At 34.2% G+C, this 24297-nt stretch overlaps 1 protein-coding gene across 7 annotated transcripts in view; it reads left to right on the forward strand.

Annotated features, from left to right (window-relative positions):
* Positions 1-24297, forward strand: part of LOC102416922 (sodium channel protein type 1 subunit alpha) — a 124984-nt gene that overhangs the window by 94705 nt on the left and 5982 nt on the right. For all 7 annotated transcript variants that reach the window (XM_023745338.1, XM_023745332.1, XM_023745347.1 and 4 more), the window contains 8 exons: positions 1481-1635; positions 3287-3460; positions 6299-6421; positions 13964-14245; positions 16936-16989; positions 18525-18662; positions 20712-20816; positions 22450-22720. In XM_023745338.1, the coding sequence (XP_023601106.1) occupies positions 1481-1635; positions 3287-3460; positions 6299-6421; positions 13964-14245; positions 16936-16989; positions 18525-18662; positions 20712-20816; positions 22450-22720 (1302 nt within the window). The remainder of the gene's footprint in view (positions 1-1480; positions 1636-3286; positions 3461-6298; positions 6422-13963; positions 14246-16935; positions 16990-18524; positions 18663-20711; positions 20817-22449; positions 22721-24297) is intronic.

Here is a 24297-nt window from a genome sequence, read left to right on the forward strand (position 1 = left end):
ACTACCTTCATCTCACCATAGTGGAAAAGAACTCAGCAGCTATAATCAATAGATCCATTTAATTCTCCTGATAACTAGTCATATATTCTTTTATGAGAGCTCTTCTCTCTTTTGAACTGTTATATGTCTCTTCTCTGTCTTTTTTTCTCTCCTCCTCCATCCCTCTCTCCCTTCCTTCCCTTTCTGTTCTTTTCCACTTTTTCAGCATACCTGGCTTTTTTTTCCCACTTGAGGCAGGGTTCCTGTGTTTATATCTTTTCTTGAAAACCAGGATGTAATACTATTGGGAGCAAGGTCCATGTTCTTTTCCTTCCCCTTTTTTCTTCCCTTCCTTTCTCCTCCCCCTCACCTCCCTCCCTCCCTTCCTTCCTTCCTTCCTTCCTTCCTTCCTTCCTTCCTTCCTTCCTTCCTTCCTTCCTTCCTTCCTTCCTTCCATGTATGTATCCTCCCTGGTGCTTACAAAGTCATTCACAGTTTCCTGTTGATCTAATTCTTATGTTAGAGTGAGTGGAAGCAGTGTAAGGAAAACAATGACAAATAAAGCAGGGCTATGCAAATCACATTTTAGTGAACAAAATTAATTTTGACAATTATATAAACTCTTCTAGGAGCACCACAAGAAAACTTAAACAGTAACAAACCTAGCTTTGTTGGGAGAGATGTAGGTTATTACTCTACATCCTCTTTAAAAGGGAAGATTTCTGTTTATTATTAATTTCTATTTTGAAGTCCTTTTCTAGTAGGAGTGGGAAATGTCCAGCCCGCGGGCCCTATAAGACCCATGAAATATTTTGGCCCTACCAAGGCATTAGGGGTGAGTCAATTAAATATTTGACCAAATATAGCAGGCTAATTTTTAAGTTGATAATTTTGTATGGCCCTGGAATGATGTTATAAATATCCAAATGGCCCTTGGCAGAAAAATAATGTTCCGCACCCCTGCTAGAGACTTTAACAGAGCACAATGGGATGATAGAGGAAAAGGCCAAGCTCCTTTACACTGATTTGTACCAGTGGTTCTCAACCTTCTGGCCCTTTAAATACAGTTCCTCATGTTGTGACCCAACCATAAAGTTATTTTTGTTGCTACTTCATAACTGTAATGTTGCTACTCTTATGAATCGTAATGTAAATATCTGACATGCAGGTTGGCCTTAGGCAACCCCTGTGAAAGGGTCGTTCGACCGCCAAAGGGGTCGCGACCCACAGGTTGAGAACCGCTGATTTGTACTTTACAAAGTTCTTTCTTGGAGAATAACAGGTGAGTCAGTAAAAGCAGGTATTATTAGCCAGGGAACCATTTAAAGAGCCTGAATGATTTTATAACTTTAGCTAATATATGTGCTCTCACTACTCAGACTTAGAGTTATCCTAGCAAGGTAGAGCTGGCAAAAGGGAAGAAAAGATGTATCTGGGACATGGCAGAAGTTATTATGGACGCAGCAGAATTATTTTATCTATTTGAACATTATACTTGCAGGCTGTGTACAAAGATTCAAATGTTGCCAAGTCAGTGTGGAAGAAGGCAGAGGAAAACAATGGTGGAACCTGAGAAGAACATGTTTCCGAATAGTTGAACATAACTGGTTTGAAACCTTCATTGTTTTCATGATTCTCCTTAGTAGTGGTGCTCTGGTGAGTGAATATTAAGCAAAAGTGGTATAATCTAAGTTTTAGAATAATCTAATACTAATGACTTATTAACCCTTTCTGTTGCATTGTTTTAGTAAATGCACATTTCCCCCTCAACCTTCATTGTACATCCATTTTCATTCCCACAGCATCAGCCATCACCCCCATTTAATTAATCCCTAACTGTATCTTTGCTTATGACTTCTTCCTGGAACACAAGTACATCTCTATATCAACCATCCTGCCCTTGAACCTGTTTCTAAGGCATTTTTAATTACCCCCGTTTCATATCTTCCAGACTATAGACTTAATGTATAACTATTTATTTCTGAATTTAATATATATATTTCTAATAAGTTATTTAATTTTTGCTTATTCAGTAATCCAGAAAATTTCTCCCTCCAGTTTATTCATTATAACCAAATAATATGAATATTTAATTACTTATATTTTAATAAGAAAGTAAGCATGGCAGCTACAGTGAAGTTAATGATAATCCTGTGATTGGGAGTTTATAACTTTTAAATCCTGGTGAATTATGTTTCTGAATGGTATTATTATCTCTTTATGGACAGTCAGTAAGTCCTTAGGAACCACTTCTCTGACCCTTTAGAATTGTGTAACTATTCTTATGCTATTTAGGAAACAATGAATATTGGTAACAAATATTGGTCAGTGTGCCTAAGTGAGTCATGTAAGGATTGGTTTCTCTTTATATGAAGACTTCCTTTACATCAGAATAAATTTATTTATATAAAAATAAATTACAAAAATATAAACTGTAACATATAGATAGCATTTCAGAAAAAACACTAACACAAATGGAATACTTAAGCCATTAGATAGATGATAGATAGATGATAGATAGGTAGATAGATAGATAGATGGATCTTAATGTTTCTTTAACTTAAGTTTATAATTAGAATATAGGCCTATATTTTCTGCTTACTTCTCTGATAAACTGAATTTATTTATATACTACTAAGACAAGAAATAATATTTTACCATTGAAATAAATGTGAGACTTTGATGTGAAATATCAAGAGAGGTTCATAATAGAAGAATACATATTGTGGTCTCAATAAGAAGTAATTTTATCTAAATGAGAAGTAATGTAGACTAGTAATGTATCAGACCTTGTCTTTGCTGAGAAATATAAACTATCAACAAAATGAAGGGGGAAAGGGACAAATGAACCAAACCAGTAAAATTGGACAATGTGATTATCAGTTACAATTCTACTTTATGTAAAATATAAGCTTTACTTTTCATTTCTTCAACCTCCTTTCAGTAGCAAAAAGCCAACAAGAGGAAGCAAAAGAAATCAAACAAAAGGAATAAATAACTTCAAGCTGGGGTAGTACTATCAGGATATGACATCAAGAACTATTTTCTAATAAGTCAAATTAATTCATAAACATTTACTTTTTTTCTTTCAGCTATATTATAAAGAGAGACTATAACTTTTCCCTTGATTCATTAAAAGATCTTAAAGAGAAAAAAAAGCAATAGCTATTGTTCCTCTGTCCCCCTATTCCAATTGAATATTATACATATATATATGTATAATATACACATATATATATGATCAGAAAAAATAGCTTATAGTGTACAATGGTTTTAGAAATCTAAAATGTATAACTTTTTCTTACAGGCATTTGAAGATGTATATATTGATCAGCGAAAGACAATTAAGACAATGTTGGAATATGCTGATAAGGTTTTCACTTACATCTTCATTCTGGAAATGCTTCTAAAATGGGTGGCTTATGGCTACCAAACATATTTCACCAATGCCTGGTGTTGGCTGGACTTCTTAATTGTTGATGTAGGTATTCTCCATATCTTTGTCTTCCATTAAAGGTAGTTTGTGTTATGTATATGCTAATTCTAAAATAGTGAGTCTCTGACCACTATGTTGTGTTGACGGGATGTGCTACAAAATAGTCCCTAAACTAATTCACTGAATGTAACTGTAGTTTTTCTAAGAATAGGCTAATTTAGTAATGACTTAGCATTGGAAGGATGAGATTTATGGTGATTATCTAGGAAACAGCTGAATATAAAAAACAGCACTTTGTAGGGACAGTGGTAAAATTGGGCATGTTGTTTAAATTTCTTATGTTGTGAATCAGGCAGATGGGCTTGAATCCCAGCCCCACTTCTATTTGGTTGTATGCCAGTGCGAAATGTACTTGGCTCCTAACTCTGTAAATGATGATATTAGTACATAAGGTCTTAAAGGCTCTCGATAAACAGTCATGATAATGGGAGCTCCTGTCAATTTTTAAAATTCTCTTTGATCTACTCAAAGTTTTTAAAGGGTAGGTTTAAAGAGTATATAATAGTAGAGGCCCGGTGCATGAAATTCGTGCATGGGTAGGGTCCCTAGGCCTGGCTGGTGATCAGGGCCAATCTGTGGGGCGACTGGCGGGGTGATTGGGACCCCTGCCTCGCACCTGCCTTGGCTGGCCTGGTACTGCCCACTCACCAGCCCCGCCCCCCACTGCTGCTGTTGGTTGGGGCCTGCAAGCTGGGGGCAACTCCTGCGTTGAGAGTTTTCCCCCTGGTGGTCAGTGTGTATCATAGCAACTGGTCATTCCACCATTTGGTCAATTTGCATATTAGGGTTTTATATAGATAGATGGCTCATAACTTTATTAAAGGAGGTAAGGTACAGAGTATAGGGAAAATCTATTTCATACTAGTAATGTACCAGACCTTCACAGATCTCTATACCTAATGATCAATAATACTTCATTTGCCCTAAAAGAAATTACTGTCCTAAAATTTGTTAAAATTAAACATCATGTTTCATATTATCAATTTGGCGTAATTTCAGCTTTAGAAAAGTGTATCCAAAATATCACAAATTTCATAGGTAACAGTTTTATCCCAAAAAGATAATAGTCCAGCAGAAAGATGCAGGCTTCTTGTAGAAAGTATTTCTAGGCTAAGAGTCCTGCATATATTATATCTTCTTAATTCTAAACAAAGGCAAAGCCAGAGCTATTTGAAAAGCTTAATAATGTTACTATGAAATTAGTAAATTGAGAGAAAACCTCAAAAAAATTGTTTCATCATATCATAGAGAGAAATAGTTTCTAATATTAAGGTTTCAAACATTGGAAGTTATATTTCAATTCTCACAATTATTACAAGTTGGTTTTTAATCATCATTTATGATATATTTTAAGAAAATAATTCTCTAGAGCATTTTGTAGTTCTGTAATAATGATACTTATATTTTTCAATATTCTATTTTCATTATTTCATATGGATTAGCAAATCACTCTAAAAAAGACAAAAGGAATTATAGTAAATCTAAAGTAATATAAAAATTATAATAAATACTAGAGTCCCAGTGCATGAAATTTGTGCATGGGTGGGAGGGTGTGTCCCTCAGCCCAGCCTGCACCCTCTCCAATCTGGGACCCCTCAAGGGATGTCTGACTGCCTATTTAGCTGGGATCGGGCCTAAACGGGCAGTCGGACATCCCTCTCACAATCCAGGACTGCTGGTTCCCAACCGCTCACCTGCCTGCCAGCCCGATTGCCCCTAACTGCCCTCTCCTGCTGGCCTGGTCACCCCTAACTGTCCTCTCCTGCTGGCCTGGTCACCCCTAACTGTCCTCCCCTGCTGGCCCAGTCACCCCTAACTGCCCTCCCTTGCCAGACTGGTCATCCCTAACTGCCCTCCCTTGCAGGCCTGGTCACCCCCAACTGCCCTTCCCTGCAGACCTGGTCCCTCCCAACTGTCCTCCCCTGCAGGCCTGATTGCCCCCAACTGCCCTCCCTTGCAGTGTCCAGTGTATTTGGAACTGCCCAATACTAGCCATTTTCAAATGAATGAAATTGTAACTCTGTTTGGACATGTAGTTTTGGTAAACTCTTTACCAAAGAGAATTAGACACCTAACATTTTTATTTCTTAGTCTTTGTATATAAATTCATTGATTCATTTATTTGATAAATATTTGATTGGCCATTTTGGACCAGGTACTATAGCAGAAGCTGTAAATTAGTATAGAAAAAAACTGAGAGTTTCATAGTAAAATAACATTTTAAGTTATATTTACTTACATAAGAATAAACTTCAAACAAATGAAAACACAACATACTAGCAAGACAAAGAATCCCCTTTCAAAAATAAACTACAAAATCAATGTGATTTAGCACCTGAATTTAGGAGAGTATCAATTATAGTTAGGTGAACATATGATTGCAGGATAGAGATTTCTTGCTTTTTCTGATGCAATAGCAGTTTTTGTATTTTATTTAGCCATAGGCAAAACCCTATATCCTTAATAAAATAAAGGAAGGATATCCAATGACATTTTCTTACACTTAGATGTCTTTCTTTGTTAAATTAATTTTTATTTAGTTTTTAAAAACTAATTGGTCTACTAACATATTAATTGAACAATTAATAACTTACATGGCATTTGAGGTGTTTTTATTCAACTAGCTTTTAATTAACATATTAAAAGCTACTTTTTTTCATCAGACTGAAAATATTTCCTTAAAATTTTTTAAAGGTTTACTGAAAATATGCAACCATTTATCTTCTGAGTAATTATAAGCAAAATCATATTTGTTGAATGACATAGTAACTAAAAATTGAATGACAGTTATCTTTGTTTGTGTTTGTTTGTTTATTGGTGCAGGTTTCATTGGTCAGTTTAACAGCGAATGCCTTGGGTTATTCCGAACTTGGTGCCATCAAATCTCTCAGGACACTAAGAGCTTTGAGACCCCTAAGAGCTTTATCACGATTTGAAGGGATGAGGGTAAGGAAACTGAAAGAACCAGAAGTATAGCCTATAGCCAAAATTAAATTATATTGAGTTTTAAAAAGGAAAAAACCCATGCATGCAAAGGAATGGCAAATCCTTGCAAAATTGCTACTTTATCTTTTTATCTGTTGCATATTTACTTCTAGGTGATATGCAAGAGAATTTAGGCCTCCCTTGAAATGATACAATATCATTTATCTGCTGTGCTTATTAAAATGACTTTATTTCCTAATCTATCTTGGGAGTTTCCTTACAAACCTGTATACAAAAAAGCAAATGCACTATTAAAAGTACTGTGTGTAACGATATGATAATAATCAACGAAAGTGAATTTGACATCATGTGCTTCTCATTGTGATGATCTAAACTGTATTTTATGAGTTTTATTGAAAATAATATGAATCACACATGTGCCTAAGAATAAGCAAAAAGAAAAAATTGACAGAGTTTTGTCTGTATAATGCCAAAGCTTGCATTATTGTAATATTTTCAAGGGTAGATATTAAATATTGACTAAATTTTAAACTTTTTAAAAAAGTTATGTTTAATATAGCCTCAATTTATAATTGCATTAATCTTCTTAATTTATACAAATAGTAATAGTAACTTAAAGATTTTATATATAAATCCACACAATTTTTCATGACAATGTGGTAAAACATTTATAGCATAATGAACAGAAAATGTAATTTTGACTCATTACATAGATGATTTATAAATTAACCATAACTTAAATCTCATTTATCAGAATTACACAAAACTTTATATTACTTCTTCTAAGGAAATACTAAACTATTCCCTTTGGTTTATAACAGATTAGAAATTTTGTTGTTATTTACTTGTTAATTTTCCAGACCTTTTTAAAAAGCATGAAGCACTTACATATGATATATAGAATAGAAAGTAGTTATTTATTAAAAAATCAATTTTAACCAGAACAAAGATTTTTAATTAAGAAAAAATATTGCTCTTTTATTGACTAAGATTTAGTTATGTTTGTAGAATCTAAGCAGACTTGTCTTTTTCCATTTGCATTTTCTAGGTTGTTGATAGCCTGATAAAATGTTCTTCTAAAATAAAATTGTTTTAAATGTCACTTTTTAAGAACATAAGACTTGTCTTCAGTTTCCCTAACATATATAAATAATTCCCTCATTAGAAATAATTTAACACAATATAAGATAGTCTTATTTTATTTCTCACAGAGATCCTTATGTTTTTACTAAAACATTAAAGTAAATTCTCTTCAGGGTATGTGAAAATTAAGTTTATTTTCCAGTTAAATGTCACTTTCTATTGTTTTATACGGCCAGTGTCAGTTCTGGAGAAAAATATTACTTTAATACATACTACTTGAAAACTTGTCACCTGAATCAAAGTATAGCAGTTCCCCTTTATTCGAGGTTTCACTCCATGGTTTCAGTTATCCATGGTCTGAAAATATTAAATGGAAAATTCCAGAAATAAATAACTCATACATTTTTAATTGTGTGCCATTCTGAGAAGGCACACACCATCCAGCCATGTCCCACCCAAGACATGACTCATCTCTTTGAATAGTGAGATAGTCACTTAGTAGCTTTCTTGGTTATCAGACTGACTGTCACGGTATCACAGTGCTTTTATTCAACTAAGCCTTATTTTGCTTAATAAGACCCCCGAAGCTCAAGAGTAGTGATCCTTACAGGGCGTGTTTCCTTCAAGTGAAAAGAGCAGTACAGTACAGTAAGATATTGTGAAGAGAGAGACCCCATTCACATAACTTTTATTATAGTATGTTGTTATAATTGTTCTATTATTAATTATTGTCGTTAATATCCTATTGTGCCTAATTTATAAATTAATCTTTATTCTAGGTTTATATGTATAGGAAAAAACACAGTGTATATAAGGTTTGGTACTACCCTTAGTTTCAGGCGTCCACTAGGGGTCTTGGAATGCATCCCTCCCAGATAAGAAGAGACTACTGTCATACGTTTTAACTGTCTCCTGAAATCTAAACAGTGCTAAGCATTTGAAGACGTTATAAACATTTTGAAATTGACCATGAATCAAATGGCCAGATACTCCTGCATTTAACACTTTATTTTTGTAGCAATGTTGGTCTTGTGCATCTACCTGCAATTTTTACAGGAATAACCTTACCTATACTTTTTGATCAATGAGGCTTTTTATAATATAAGGAGAGATTAGTTTTTGAATCTTGGAGTTTCAAAAGCATAAACTCCTTATAAATGCTGATGGGAGATGAACTAGTCATTTAAATTAACAGATTTATGAATATGGTTCCTTGCCTCATAATGACAGCATATACACAACCCAAAAATGGCTGATCATTTCAGTGTGTATTTGGCATTGTAGAGACAAAATAATCTGATTATAGATTCTGTTTTTCTGTGTTTCTAAGTGTTTGGATCTTTTGACTTTTTATAAAATGTAATCATGGATGGTGGTGAGGATGGAGATAATAATGATAATTATAATTGGGAAGTGAGATTGGAATATACATAGAAACTCTCATTTTATTCTTTTTCCTAGCAGCATAAAATCACAATAGCTGTGTAAAAGCGTAAATCAGCCATTCATTTTCTTTTTGTTGTCTTGTCACATTTACAAAGCATGTGCTTTTATGCGACATTACCAAGTAAAGCATGTTGCACAATGCTTGATAGGAAGTTAGAAAGTAATAAACAAATTATCATCACGTTGCACTTTATGTTTTGCATGTTTTATGCACATCTGGCTGAGAGCTTTTCAACATTTATTGTATTTCAAATTTCCAGTCCAAATTTTTCAACTTGTAAAATTGAACTGAGTAAATTGATGTCATGACTATCTAGAGTAAAATAAAATTTGTACTTAAATTTGTGTTCTTAATTTCCTAATCTAGGAAATGGTAAAGACCTTTTTCAAAAGAACTCAAGTCTTGATTGATAGGGAAACAGACAGAGAGCATCATAAAAAAAAGTAACACCAAATGTTCTGTCATATCAGATTTCTAACTAATAACAAACTATATATTTCTATTTTATATAGGATAATCTTGCTCCAACTTGGATGGGGTGGAGCGCTGGTTCCTCCCCTCAGCCCTTTATTATGGGTACTGTATTACCCCTTTTGCTACCTTTCATCCTTTCACTGTGACTTTGTGTAGTGGGATGAGGGAGGGATTGGGAAGGGTACCACAGTAGGGAAAATATAGTATTTACATTCTAATTCCCAATTTTCAACTGTGTTGAATTTTCTTTTGAGAAAAGTAGCTTTGAGTATTTATTTACCCTCTGTGGATTTGAACCCCAATCGTTGATGTTTTTATTAAGTTTCATTGAATATGGTTTAGTTATGTGTATATTGAGCTATCTATTGATGGGGAGATTGACTGATTGGTGATGGTGGGGGACCTTGGTTTAGAAGGATTGGGTGAATATTTTAACTTGTCAAGTTCATGATGCTCTTTGAGACATAAAACCCTTGCCATTTTTTGCATTGGTCTGGGTCCTGAAAATTGCCAGCCGTTGATTCCTTGCCTTGTTGACTTACAGGAGCAGATGCGAGGGCACAATATTTCTGGTTTCTTAAGATTGGTATTGACTGTGTGACCATTCTCACTTTTTTATTAAGTGTAAGTTTATAGGGTTACTTTAAAAATGTAACAAGGCAAAAATATATTATGAAAGAGTTGAGTTAGCACATGTGATTTATATTTTAAATGAAACTTAACATACAAGTACTTTTTTGAATTATGTAGACTAACACACACACCTAAAAATAAAACAAACTGATTTCTTAGCATGTGTGTTAAGATAAGATGTTTAAATTAAATATTCATTAAATTTAGATGTATTAATTAAATGAATTTAATACAAGAACTCACTCTTAGAATGAGATCCAACTAACTGCTTATGATCTTAGAAGACGTCACAGTAAAAACATAAATGAAAATAAATCTACATTTTATGTATTCCTAAAGTTTAGAAATAATGTACAAGAAGGAGAGTTTTTATTTTTGAGGCAAAAAAAGGTTGGAGTATTTTCATGGATAATTGATGTATCATATCTTTCAAAAATAATTATCTTAATTAAATTCCACAACAAATATAGTCATTAGATTTTAAAAAGATTATCTGACTCTTCTTCATGCTTAATAATGTGTGATTTCTACTTTACCTACTTTTATTTTTTTATTCATGTAGTTATTTTGTATTTGGATTAGAGAAACATTAGAATCCATGAGTAGTATTGATTTCAAGGTCAAAGTCAATTCGTTCAGACAAGAGGACATTTCTGCATGTATCAAAATTCCTCACATTAATTTGCATATTCAATTGTCAAGTCCTCATTTCATATTGATTTAATCAAAACTGCAGATAAGGAACCAAAAATAGAGTTTTTATAAGAATGGATTGTGCCAGAATAGTGAAATTGCATTTGATGATGTTTTACAAAACATTTGTGAGAAGAAGCAACCTCTAATGTTAATTCCTTAAAATAATTCCTTTCTTAGATATCTCATTTTACACAGCCTGAAACCTCAATCCGTTCTTTCCAGCGTATTCAGGCTAGTGCTGCCTAGCGCCTTTACCGGATGGGAACCAATTACTGCAGTTCCCTGGAGGCTGGAAAGAGTTAATACACCTCTTTCTGTTCTGAACCAAGAACTGTCTTGAGGCTCTTGGGAAAGACAGTCCTTTCCCCCCTGCACCTTCATTGCCCACTTTAATAAAATTTTGAATATGAATGGACCTTTGTATAGTAAATTCCCTAATACTAGTGGAATATTTTCTTACATATAGTTATTTTACCTTCATAAAAATAAACCTTTTCTCTGGGCCAAATGTATGCCAACATTGTAATCATGTCTGAAAGGCAGTGCTGCGGAGCACTTGTACCATAAATGGATTAATTTTAATGCCAAACAAGTCCCCCTTTTCAAAGTAAATCTCTCAAACATATTAACTAACCCCCAATTTTTTGTTGTACCCAGCTCTTTATTCTCATTCCATATCCACAATGAGCATTTAACAATTATGCTTTGATCAATAAATGCTAAGCTAAACTTCATTCATTCATTCAATGAACCATTTTTATATTCCTTTATTCAAAGCACTCTGTTATATTCCTATTTTCACGGCACTCAAGGCCTTGGAGAATTCACAAATATATTTTTCCATCTTAAATTTTTAAAAAATAAAAAGCATGCCATCATTGAGGATTATTAGAATGTAATGAACTCTACTGAAGAGCAATATGTGTACCAGATAAGTGCAAGAACTCTAAGGAGAATTAGTGAAGTTGAGTGCAAAGAGCACTAGATGGTACTTCTTTCTAGTCTCCTTTCTAAGCTTGACCTACCTTAGCCTCATTCTTCTCATTTACCAAATGAGAACACAATACTAAATTATTTCTATGGCCCTGACCAGCACTGGAATTCTAATTTTGGAAGTCAAAAGAGGAAACATTCACCTTTATTTTGGAAGCTAAACTGAGGGGGTAAAGTTAGGCTCCATGAAAAAAAAAAGTGCTGCTTGAAATAAAGCTGGAAAGAAGAAAGAGCATCTAAGTAAAGAGGATTTTGGACAAGAAATGGCAACTCAGTTCTAGGGTAATAATATTAGTTGGATTGTCGTGAAGAGTAGGTGGCTAGCAAATTTAAAACTAGAAATGTAGATTGTAGAGTATTTTTAATATCAAGGTAGGGACATTTTTGATAATGAGTGGGAAGCCATTAAATAATTTTAAAGTGAGACTTGGAGAAGATTAATTCCTCTTACATGGATCAAAGGAAGGAGAAATTAGAAGGCTCTAATGATAGTGCAAGTATAAGCTCTCAGAGGCCAGAACTAGGATGGTGGAGGTGAAAATGGAAAAGAAGTGACAGAGGTGATAACGGTTTTGAAGAAGTATGACACCTACAGATTGATATGGAAAGAAATAGGTGTAGGTAACCATTGCTCTGGTCATGCTCTCAATTGGCTGTTGGTAAAAATATACATTTTAACATGTACTCTCCTGTGTGCACAATAGAAATAGCTTTTTTATCTGGATGGTAGGCAAAATATTTAGAAAAAAGAGGCAAGTAAATAATAACTTGACTTCAGCTTTCAAATTTTGAATCCAAGAGAAATCTAAGTGTATCCACATATTTAAAACAAAGTATAAAATAAATATTTTTTTCAATCAATTACATTAATGCGGAAAGCCAAATGAGATAAGGCAAGGTGCCATGGGTCAATGAGAGTAGGCTGCATAGATGACATCATTCAGATCTGCCTGGATAACTCGACTGATTTACTTTTTCATGCTCATGTCTCCACCTTTGTCATTAGTGGTTTTATCATATCCTTTGGCCCACTTATTACACTATTTTGTAACCCCAGAAGGCCTACGGTTATTTACAGACTTTAATAAGTCACTAAATATCAGGGTTCAGAAGCATCTGGAATTCACTATGTTTTTTCAGAAACTTTGTTCTAAAAATATGCTGACATCCTATGGCCGATAGAGGATATTTTGAAGCCTGTTGTTTGCTTTGGATCAGATTGACAAGAATACTGAGATTCATAGGTAGAATTCACTTAGCTATTAATGTTCAAGTCAGGTGCCATCTGCCACTGAGGAGCATTGTAGGGGCTGTTTTCTTTTCCCTCTTAGCTACTCACATACAGCTCCAATGAGAACTGTGGAGGGGGAAGCAAGGACAGTCATCTCTACAATGTTGCCAAATATGAAAACTCAGATTTTGAGTTTATGATAAAGAAATAAAGACAAGGGGAGAGAACATGTTTCAGGAGGAAAGAGTAGATAATTAGCACAGAACCTGATGTAATCACATCAGATTTGGGAACTATATATGGCATCCCTCCTTTTCTTATTTTCCTAAGAAACTGATTTCTATTATGTTTCATTTAAAATAAGTTTATTGAATTAAACTCAGTAAATGAAACAACTGACATGACTGGAGCTTGAAATAAAGATGTGATGATCTAATGAAATACATAATGCTAAAGTGTCTTGCTTCTTCTGCAAAAATTATTAGTCATAGCAATGCATGAATAATTAAGGACAAAATTATGTTAGGTATTTAATATTTTTATACTTATATATCTTAAATTTTAATTAATTAGAGTATATTGGTCAAATCAACTCATCCAAATATTTTAGTTTTGTTTTTTAATATATTGCCTTTTTAAAAATGAGTTAGTCTGTATTAGGATTTCCTACTTCTCTTTTTTTTTCTCTAATAAACAGCACATATTCTGACTTCCTCTGGCAGCAAATTCCTCTAATTTTGCTTTTCCTTTAACTTTTGAGTACTTCCCCTTCTCTACTTTTATACTTTTTGTTTCTTTGTCACATTATCTATATTTGTTTCCCTAAATGTATTGCTTAAGAAATAATAGATTTTATTGTAAGATTTTTTTACTTTACTTTTCCAGTATAAACTCAATACTGAAAAATTAAAGATTGGTAGGGGGATGTCTTATTTTCTTAACCAACAAGAATTCTGACTTTTCTTTTTTTCCATTTGTGTATTAGGTGGTTGTGAATGCCCTTTTAGGAGCAATTCCATCCATCATGAATGTTCTTCTGGTTTGTCTTATATTCTGGCTAATTTTCAGCATCATGGGTGTAAATTTGTTTGCCGGCAAATTCTACCACTGTATCAACACCACAACTGGTGAAATATTTGACATCAGCGAAGTGAACAATCATTCTGACTGCCAAAGGCTAATAGAAAGAAATGAAACGGCAAGATGGAAAAATGTGAAAGTAAACTTTGATAATGTAGGATTTGGTTATCTCTCTTTGCTTCAAGTTGTAAGTGAACATTCTTTTTCTCTGAAATTTGTTTATTGTTTGGAATAATAACAAAGTAATTACCTATATCCATTATTTAGCTACTGAAGAAGAAAGTTTATAACATTTATTTTTCTAATTTTGTTTTATCAGTACCAGTTTATGAGCCCAAGTGGGTGGAAACTCTATATACTTAAGCAATACAGAATAGTTGATAGTGGCCAGGTATTTCAGTTCATTCCTAAGGTCTTTTTCTCTTTCTTCTCATATTGCTTTCTCTTCCCTCATGAAAAAGTTGATTAATACATTAATAAGTTTATTATTTTTCCTATTGCAATTGAAAAGCTTGTTTTCACTGAGGGATCACCTCCCCCCCACCCCGCCCCCGCCACACACACACACCCAAAAGCACACAGACTCGATACACCTGATTAGACTGACGCTGGTGGGCATTAACTGCTACTGAGTTGTATCATTTGAATTGAAGGTCAGGGAATGATATTCAGGTTTTAGGATCAGATTCTCACAATGAAATGGAAATAAGAGCAGATAATGCCTGGATACAGAAAAGAAACATAAGCAGCTGTGGTTACACCTCAAATAACCTTTCAATAGAATTACTTAAGTCTATTTTATCATACTAGTAATGTTTTCATTCCTGGGTCTCTAAGACTGACTCATACAAAATAAAAATATAATTTATGAAAATGCAAAAGATGGTGGCCCTTTAAATATTTTCCTATGATGCTGCTTTTAGCTGCAGCTGCATATCAACAAAGCAGTGGATAACGGCTGCTGAAATGCCACTTAAAATTTTTAAAAGTTGAGTAAGTTATCCCCTTGTGATTTTACAGAGTTCTTAGGGCAGAAGTCTATTTTTTTTTCATCAAGGTTATGATTTCAGTTGTTCAGCTGGAGACTAGACAAGCAAACAAACCTACACTGGTCTCTTGCATCTCTTTCAGAGGTGTCTGTACTACTATTTTTTACACATTCTTCCCACCTTCTTGTTAGAATTCTTATTTCTCTTGTGGATATTGCTGACTTATTCTGAATGCTCATGCAATTAAAATAAATTAAAACAGGGATTTTAAAAAATCTGGCGTGTATGATTTATTTAAATATTATATTAGACACATTATATTTCCTTGGGCATTTAGCCTAACCATTAACTAATGGCCACACTTGTAAAAGTGTCTCACTTCATAAAATTGAGAAAATAGAATTTAAAAACTTCAAGGAATTCCTTAAAATTCTGAAAATATAGGATAATGAACCTGCACAAAACTATAAAATAAATTCTGCTCTTTAAGAAACTAAGTTTTATACTTAGCTTTAAGCAGAATTGCCTCTCTGTTGCTTAGTAATTTACTGAAATGGTTCCTTGAATCAACTTTCTCTGTTTATGTTCCTAGTGTGTGATGGATTTGTTCTATCATTGACCTCAGCCATTGATACATTTAATATTTCCCTCTTTGATATACAAATAACTTCTATTTCCTAGCTAAGAGTCATTTCATGATCTTCACAGCCATCATACCCACCATTCTGTGGCTTTCTTCCTACAATATCCACCACTTCACAAGTGTTAGTGTTATGAAAATATATGTGTATTGTGTTGCAATACAGATGCTGAAAGCTTAGTTAAATTACTAGCTAACAAACAATCCTCTCAGGCTCTTGGACTCAAAATTTATATCGTGGGACAAATAACAAATTGCTATAAGTTATTAGACTCAGGATTCTTCTTGAATTTATGAATGCCAACTGTCTACTGTACATTTTTTCATCTTCTGCATATTAACTCACTCTCATAAAAAATTATATAGAAGAATGTAATATAGGATTATTTCTGGATGTTATATTCCAAAATTCTTAAAAGGATAGTTGCAACTCTGACTTTATACACAGAGGTGGGCAAAAGTAGGCTTAGAGTTATAATACAAATAAATAATACAATGATTAATAAATACTACCAGAAAAACTCTGTTTCCTATAATCTTTAGTGTTACAAATAAAGAGAAATCTTAAACTTTTGGATACTTTGATCACCTTACAGATAGATTTCAGTAGATGATCAGATCATTGTAATTGTTTTGCTGCTACAGATATTGCCAAATGTGGTGGTATTCGTAAAGCTTTCCAAAAGCATTCTTCCAAATTTATCCCTAACTGGTTTGGCTCAGTGGATAGAGCATCGGCCTGCGGACTAAAGGGTCCCAGGTTCGATTCTGGTCAAGGGCATGTACCTTGGTTGCGGGCATATCCCCAGTAGGGGGTGTGCAGGAGGCAGCTGATGGATGTTTCTCTCTCATCGTTTCTAACTATCTATCCCTCTCTCTTCCTCTCTGTAAAAAATCAATAAAATACAAAAAATAAATAAATAAAAAATAAAAGTATTCTATCAAATTTTGATAGCACTTTAAATTGTATGATTTTATTAACTCTAAAGAATTGAGAAGTATTTGTGATTTCTTAATCACAAATATCACAAGTATTTGATATCTAATGACCATTTTGTTCATTATGTGTTCTAGAAATGAAAAGACTTACTTAGATATTGTGTTGTTCCAAAACCCTTGTCAAATTTGTTTTGAAAGTCTTTTGAAAATGTTCCTTTGTAAAAAATACATAAGTGAGAATATTTATTATAAGTTAGATCTCAATTATTTTTATGCCAAAGTAAAGCATATGTGTCCTTTTTTTTATAGGCCACATTTAAAGGATGGATGGATATAATGTATGCAGCAGTTGATTCCAGAAATGTAAGTATTTTGTATATACTTTTTAAAACAATATTTGGTAGGTGCTAAAATTAATTCAGCAGAGTATTGCAGTCAAATGGAATGATACTACAATGATTAAAAAAAAAAGGGAAAAGTATGACTCAAATTAATATTCAAGTATACCAATGTTTATAAAAAAGATCTTACAAAGATCAATCAAACTATTTTGAAAGGCAAACTGAAATAGCATATTCATATATTTAATAACTAACAAATATCTTTCTATTAAATAGTTCCTATTTTTATCCTCTTATCTACTAATTATATAATCAGTAATAATTTTGGTGTGCAGGAGCAAATGTGAAAATATATGTGATTGCCAACTACTGTCCAAATATCAAGAGGTTGAAATATATAGTTACTCCCCATATTGAATGGTATGAAAGTTTGACATGTTGTTGTCCAAGCAACTTTAAATTTCTATAACAGTTCCTTTCAAATTAATTCTTTTATATGATTTTAGTATTCATACTTTACTAATGCTGTTATCACTTCTATGGCCAACAGATACCTTTAAGTGTATATCACCAAAGTAAAGACCTACTTTATTTGATTTCTCCTACCACAGCCTCTTTCCGGCCTCAAGAAAAGAACTAATATCCACGCTCATTCCAACTCAAACTTTGCAAAATCAAGGTTTTCTAACAGCCTTGATTTTTTATTCTGAAGCCCAATCTGTTTAGTCTATCATTATAGACTGTCCCGATAATCTTTAAACTGACCTGATAGACCTCACTTTTATCTTTCTTGATAAGCACTTCCCCTAAGTGGCTTTGATTTTATGTTAAGTATCATCCTGATATGCTCCAGAGTTGTGTTATTTCACTTGGTTACTTATTATTTCGTTTAGTGTTTTTGGTTGGCTTTTAACTCTATTGTCTTTAGAAGGACATAAACCTATGAGTGAACTATCCATAATGACTTCTTTACTCCTTTACTAAGTGATAGATAATAGTTCAATGCTAATTTACAATAAGCACAATCTAGATATTAAATTATCAATTGAAGATTTATAAGATGGAGTTCTAGTTATATCTACTAAATCTGAAAAATTCAGTGAATGTTGTAATGTTAAAGATATGATGCTGAAAATCTAAACGAATAACTCAATTCTTGTTTGCTGAATAAATTCATGTATGCACAAATGGTTGCTTCTAAACATTGTATACATATTTACTCAAGTAAAACTTTTTCACTAATTTTTAAATTATTAAAATTCAGTGCCTTAAAATTTTTTCCAAATTTTGCATACTACTGTCCAAATATCAAGATGATAGTTGTATTTACATTTATAAAAATAGATCCTCAAGTGTCCTGATAACCATATTTTTTTACATGAAGACATCCTTAAAGGCCACTTTCAGAGATTTTTTTAGAAGTAGTTGATACAGAGAGAAAAGAAGTACTGCTTAAGTATTACTAGGAATTTTCTTTTCTATTCTCATGAAAAAGTACCAATGACTTCTAGTCTCAATATGTATTGTGATATTTTACAAAATATTTTCCTTTGGTAGGTGGAATTGCAGCCTAAGTATGAAGAAAGTCTATACATGTATCTTTATTTTGTTATTTTCATCATCTTTGGGTCCTTCTTCACCTTGAATCTGTTTATTGGTGTCATCATAGATAATTTCAACCAGCAAAAAAAGAAGATAAGTATTTCTAATATTTTCTCTCTCACTAAAGATAGTAAAATTATTTGAGGTATTCTCGTCACCAAAGTATACTTTAATTCAGAGACCAAATGGGTGTGTATAAGAAAGTCTTTTTTTGTATCCTCTCCCTTGCCATCCACTGCTCACACCCCTGGGAATAGGTTTACAAATCCTCTCTCCCTTCTGGTGTTGTTGTTGTTTTTAATCAGAAACTAAATTTTCTATCTTTTGAAAGAGAATATTAGAAAGGAACCCAGGCATATGCCCTTTTCCCAAAGTCAACTTGTTGTTTTATCCTTGCAACTCCCCTCCTAAAAATACATCTTCCAGCTAAAGCCCTTCATTGGTTCCTTTTATATATTTCTACTTCATTCTTCCTGATATTTAATGATAAACTACCAGTTCCCATATTGAATTAAACAGCCCTTTATATTATTATCATCTTTCCAAATATATATGCACATTATAGAAAATATGGAAAGTAAAGAAATATCATTACTCATGAGTAACCACTATTCACATTATATGTTTTCTGTTCAAATTTTCTCTATACAGATTCTTGTTATTGAAATTATTTTATCTATAATTATAAATTCTTGCCGAAACCGGTTTGGCTCAGTGGATAGAGTGTCGGCCTGCGGACTGAAGGGTCCCAGGTTCGATTCCGGTCAGGGGCATGTACCTGGGTTGCGGGCACATCCCCAGTAGGGGGTGTGCAGAAGGCGGCTGATCGATGTTTCTCTCTCATCGATGTTTCTAACTCTCTATCTCTCTCCCTTCCTCTCTGTAAAAAATCAATAAAATACATTTTTTAAAAAAATTTTAAAAAAATAATAATTATAAATTCTTTTTTATTATACTAAAGTATTTTGTTAAGTCTTCATATACACATGATCATAATTTACTTAACCACTTCCCATAATATTAATGATTTAGGTTGCTTCTAATCTTTAATGATTTAAATAGTGTCTTGTCAAAAGTTTTTGTGGGGAAAACCAGTTTTAATTATTTCAGTAAGATAAATTCCCAGAGTAAAGTAGTTTGCTTTCCCAAAATAACAAGCCCACTTACACTGCCAATAGCTATGTACAGATGTGCCCAGGTCACAGCTGCTTCACTAACATCAAACACGCTTTGTTTTTACTACTTGATATTTGATAAATTAAATTAGTATTTCATTTTATTTATTTATTTTTGTTGTTGTTAATCCTCACCTGAGGATATTTCCCATTGATAGAGTGAGTGGAAGTAAAGGGAAGAGACAGAGAGAGAAACATCAAAGTGAGAGAGACATCCATTGGTTGCCTCCTGCATGAGCCCCAACCAGGGTCAGGGATTGAGCCTGCAATTGAAGTATGTCCCCTTGACTGGAATCAAACCCAGGACCCTTCAGTCCATGGGCCAATACTCTATCCATTGAGTCAAACTGGCTAGGGTTTATTTTACCTTTGTCTTTTATTGGTAGGTTTGAATGTGTTTTCAAGTGCTTTTTTGCCATTTATTTTCCTTTCTTTGTGTATTGCTCTTTCATCTCATTTGCTCAGTATATTTTCTTAGTATATACTAGAGGCCTGGTGCATGAGATTCATGCACTCACGGAAGTCCCTCAGCCCAGCCTGTGCCCTCTCGCAGTCCAGGAGCCCTCAGGGGATGTCTCACTGCCACACTGCTGCTAATGCTCCTTCTGTGGGAGCAAACTGACCACCAGGAGGCAGCTCCTGCATTGAACATCCTCCCCCTGGTGGTCAGTGCGTGTCATAGTGACCAGTTGTTCCACTATTCAGTTGATTTGCATATTAGCCTTTTATTATATAGGATAATGAAAATAATAAAGTCAATTTCAGATGATTGTGAGAATTAAATAGGATTATAGTACCTAAAATGTACTTTTAATTTTTCAAATTTTAAGTCCCAGGCATAATTATCCTAACTGGTTGAAGTTTGCATTTCCTTTTTTAACTACCCCTTCCTATTTTAAGTTTATCATTGAAATATTGTGTGCAAAGGGACATAGTTTTAACTAGTTTTGTTTTTTCTTTTCTATACTTTGGAGGTCAAGACATCTTTATGACAGAAGAACAGAAGAAATATTATAATGCAATGAAAAAATTAGGATCGAAAAAGCCACAAAAGCCTATACCTCGACCAGGAGTAAGAAATACCAAATGATATGGGGGGAAAATATACCAAAAACAAAAACTTGCATGGGTTTTCTTACAAGAGAGATAGCTGCTAATGTTTCTAGCCTCAAAGATTTCTTCAATTTTTTAAAACATCATTAATTCATATCTTTTATGGTAATGGTAAAAACTATTTTAAAAAAGAGAGAGACCAAAAATAAAAAAGAAGAAGAAATAGAAAATGTGCTCTTAATTTCAAGGGATTTAGAATTATACAGTTAGAATCCAAACTAAATGGCAAAGGACACAAAATACTAGTAAACTTTCATAATATGCTAGCCAGCAATTGCATTCTTGAGAATGATGAGTAATATAAACTTTCCCTTGATAAGCCTCAACAGTAGAAGTAGAAATGGGTCAACTGTGTATAGGAAAAATGTAAGATAGAAGATATCCTCAGAGTTCCTCAGTGACCTAGGGAAATGAGCCAGACAATGACTGGCAGTGACTGACAGGGCAGATCTGGGGAGCAGAACCATGGATCAGTGACAAGGGATGTGAATTTTAAAAAATGTCTTTATTGAGTTTTAGAGAGAGAGGAAAAGAAAGGGAGAAAGAAAGGGAAACATAATGTGAGAATGGAACATTGATTAGCTGCCTCCTCTACACCCCCTACCAAGAATGGAGCCCACAACCCAGGCAAGTGCCTTGACAAGAAATAGAACCAGCTACCTTTTGGTGCATGATAGGATGCCCAATTGAGCACCAGCCAGGCTGAGGATGTGAATTTTTTTAAATTTTTGTTTTATTGCTTAAAATATTACAAAGAGTGGTACATATGTCTCCTTTTTTAAGGATGTGAATTTTTGACATCAAAGAATAAGGGAGTGCTTTTCTGGTCTGATTATCCCCGCATAGACTCAATCAGAATTCTGTGTCTGACAATGTCAGCAAAGACTGTGTGGTGGAAGAACATCAATACTGCCATAAATGAACTTTAAATGCAAAATGTCCTAGAAATCCCAAGTTCCCTTGAACATTCTTTGAGAATAAGACAAATGGAATGTTATTAGATACTGCATTTTGAAATGGATGCATGGTTCAACTGATACTGGGACATTGTGGTAAAACAAAATAAAGCAGATTTCTTGCCTTATTATAAACTTAATACGTTAATATGCATTTGTATTACTATGCAATGTTTCTTATCAGAAATCTCCTTTTGAGAAGAGATTGTTATTCTGTGGAAAACACTTTGATAAACAGCAATTTAGATAACTGAATTAAAAAAATTAATGTATTGCCCAGTCGGCATGGATCAGTGGTTGAGCATTGACTTATAAATCAGGAAGTCATGGTTCGATTCCTGGTGAGGGCACAGGCCTGGGTTCCAGGCTCGATCCCCAGTGTGAGGTGTGCAGGAGGCAGCCAATCAATGATTCTCTCTCATCATTGATGTTTCTATCTCTCTCTCTCCCTTTCTCTCTGAAATCAATAAAAATATATTTTTAAAAAGTAATACATTATAAACCACCTTTTACAAAATTCAGGGCCAATGGTTACTCTGTACAATACTAGGGAGTCAATGGAGAAAGTGTTTCTATAGATGTTAATATGTACAGAAAAACTATTCTGTTGCTAAAAGCATTTCTGTTTCTCTACAGAACAAATATCAAGGAATGGTCTTTGACTTTGTAACCAGACAAGTTTTTGACATAAGCATTATGATCCTCATCTGTCTCAACATGGTCACAATGATGGTAGAAACAGATGACCAAAGTGAATATGTAACTAGCGTTTTGGCGCGCATCAACCTGGTGTTCATTGTGCTGTTCACCGGAGAGTGTGTTCTGAAGCTCATCTCCCTCCGCCATTATTATTTTACCATAGGCTGGAATATTTTTGATTTTGTGGTTGTCATTCTCTCCATTGTAGGTAAGAAGTATTTAAAGTCTCTTAAGTTCAGTTCAATAAAAGTAAAAGTGGGAACAATCAAGTTTAAATTAGAGGTCACCCCACCACTCAGAGATAACCACTAAGAAAATGTTTATGTATTTCATCCAGGTGTGTTTGCTTTTCTTACAAAATGAGGCTCCTGCTATACATACAGTTTTGTATCCTATTCTGTCCATTCTAGATACTAGGTGTATTATTTGTCAATATAATAAACTTTCATTCATTTGAATTAGAAATGTACTATTAACTGAGATCAAAATGTTTTGAGATGTTGAGATTGAATAGCCTATACATTATCTAGATGGCTCTATTGAGACGAAGACTAGAAATTTAGTCTGGTATTTAGGAAGTACATTGCATCAGAGATATGGACATAGAGCCATCAGCAAGTAGATAGGACTGGAAGTAGATGACAAGAGAAGATAAAGCCTAGAGTGAGAAAATAATAAAAATAAAAACAAAAAATGTTACCAAATTCATATCAGAAGTTCTTTAAGGATATCAGGTAGAGATTTTCTAGATTACTCTGAAAGGGTTTATAGTAGTGATGCACAAAGGAGAGTACAGGTGGCACGGGACATTGTTTGATGTTTGTTCAAAACCCTTCAACAGGTCACATGAGCAATAGCTCATCTTGTTAAAGATACAACTCCAGCTCCAGTGAAACAAAGAAGTCTGTCCATGGGACTGAAGCATGCACTCTTTCCTAAACCAGATAATATGATTAGGTCAATATTTAACCATCCAATGTGGGGCACCTCTATTGGGAAGATTTTTATGTCATTCCCCTCTCTGAAGAAGTTGGTTGATACCCAATTCATACGTTGTATGTAGCCTTTGATTCCTACACTAATCCCTCATGTAATCCTTTGTGGATAGGGTACTTAAGTTGTATGCATCTCTCTTATTTTTTCTCTCTCTCTCTCTCTCCACACACACATACACACACATGCACAATTATGTAGGCTTACTTACCCTGTACAGAATGAGACAGTGTAACTCCAAGACACTTAGTTTCTTGAGCTCCTCTTCAGTACAATTATTATTTCGTTATTTAAATGGTAAAAGGAGAAAGAAACGTAAAAGAAGAGAGCTGAGAGACCAGTATCAGCTACAGTAGACCAAAAAGATCACCAGCCTTAGATTTCTTTATACATACACCAGAGCATCTATAAATAAATATATAAGAACTAGAGGTCCGTTGCAGGAAGATTCCTGCAAGAATAGGGCTTCCTGAGGCCGGAGCAAAGCAGTGAAGAAGGGAGCAAAGCCCGCCTCGATTCCTTCTGTCTCCATTGCCTGACTCCCTCCCATCTCCGCCACCTGGCTTCCTCCTGTCTCCGCTGCTGTCCTGCCCAGCTGCCCGGAGTCGCACATGGGAGGGCCGGATGGAGGTCGGGCGGGCGGCGGATAGCGCTGTCCCGCCCCACTGCCCCAGGTTGCAGGTGGCAGGCCCGGGTGGTGGCAGGGCAGGCGATGGATGGCCTGTCCCACCCTGACTGCAGTATGCAAATTTAACGGCCATCTTTGTTGGGTTAATTTGCATACTCTTCTGA

Source organism: Myotis lucifugus, unplaced genomic scaffold, assembly GCF_000147115.1.
Source record: "Myotis lucifugus unplaced genomic scaffold, Myoluc2.0 scaffold_5, whole genome shotgun sequence".
Classification (NCBI taxonomy): domain Eukaryota; kingdom Metazoa; phylum Chordata; class Mammalia; order Chiroptera; family Vespertilionidae; genus Myotis; species Myotis lucifugus.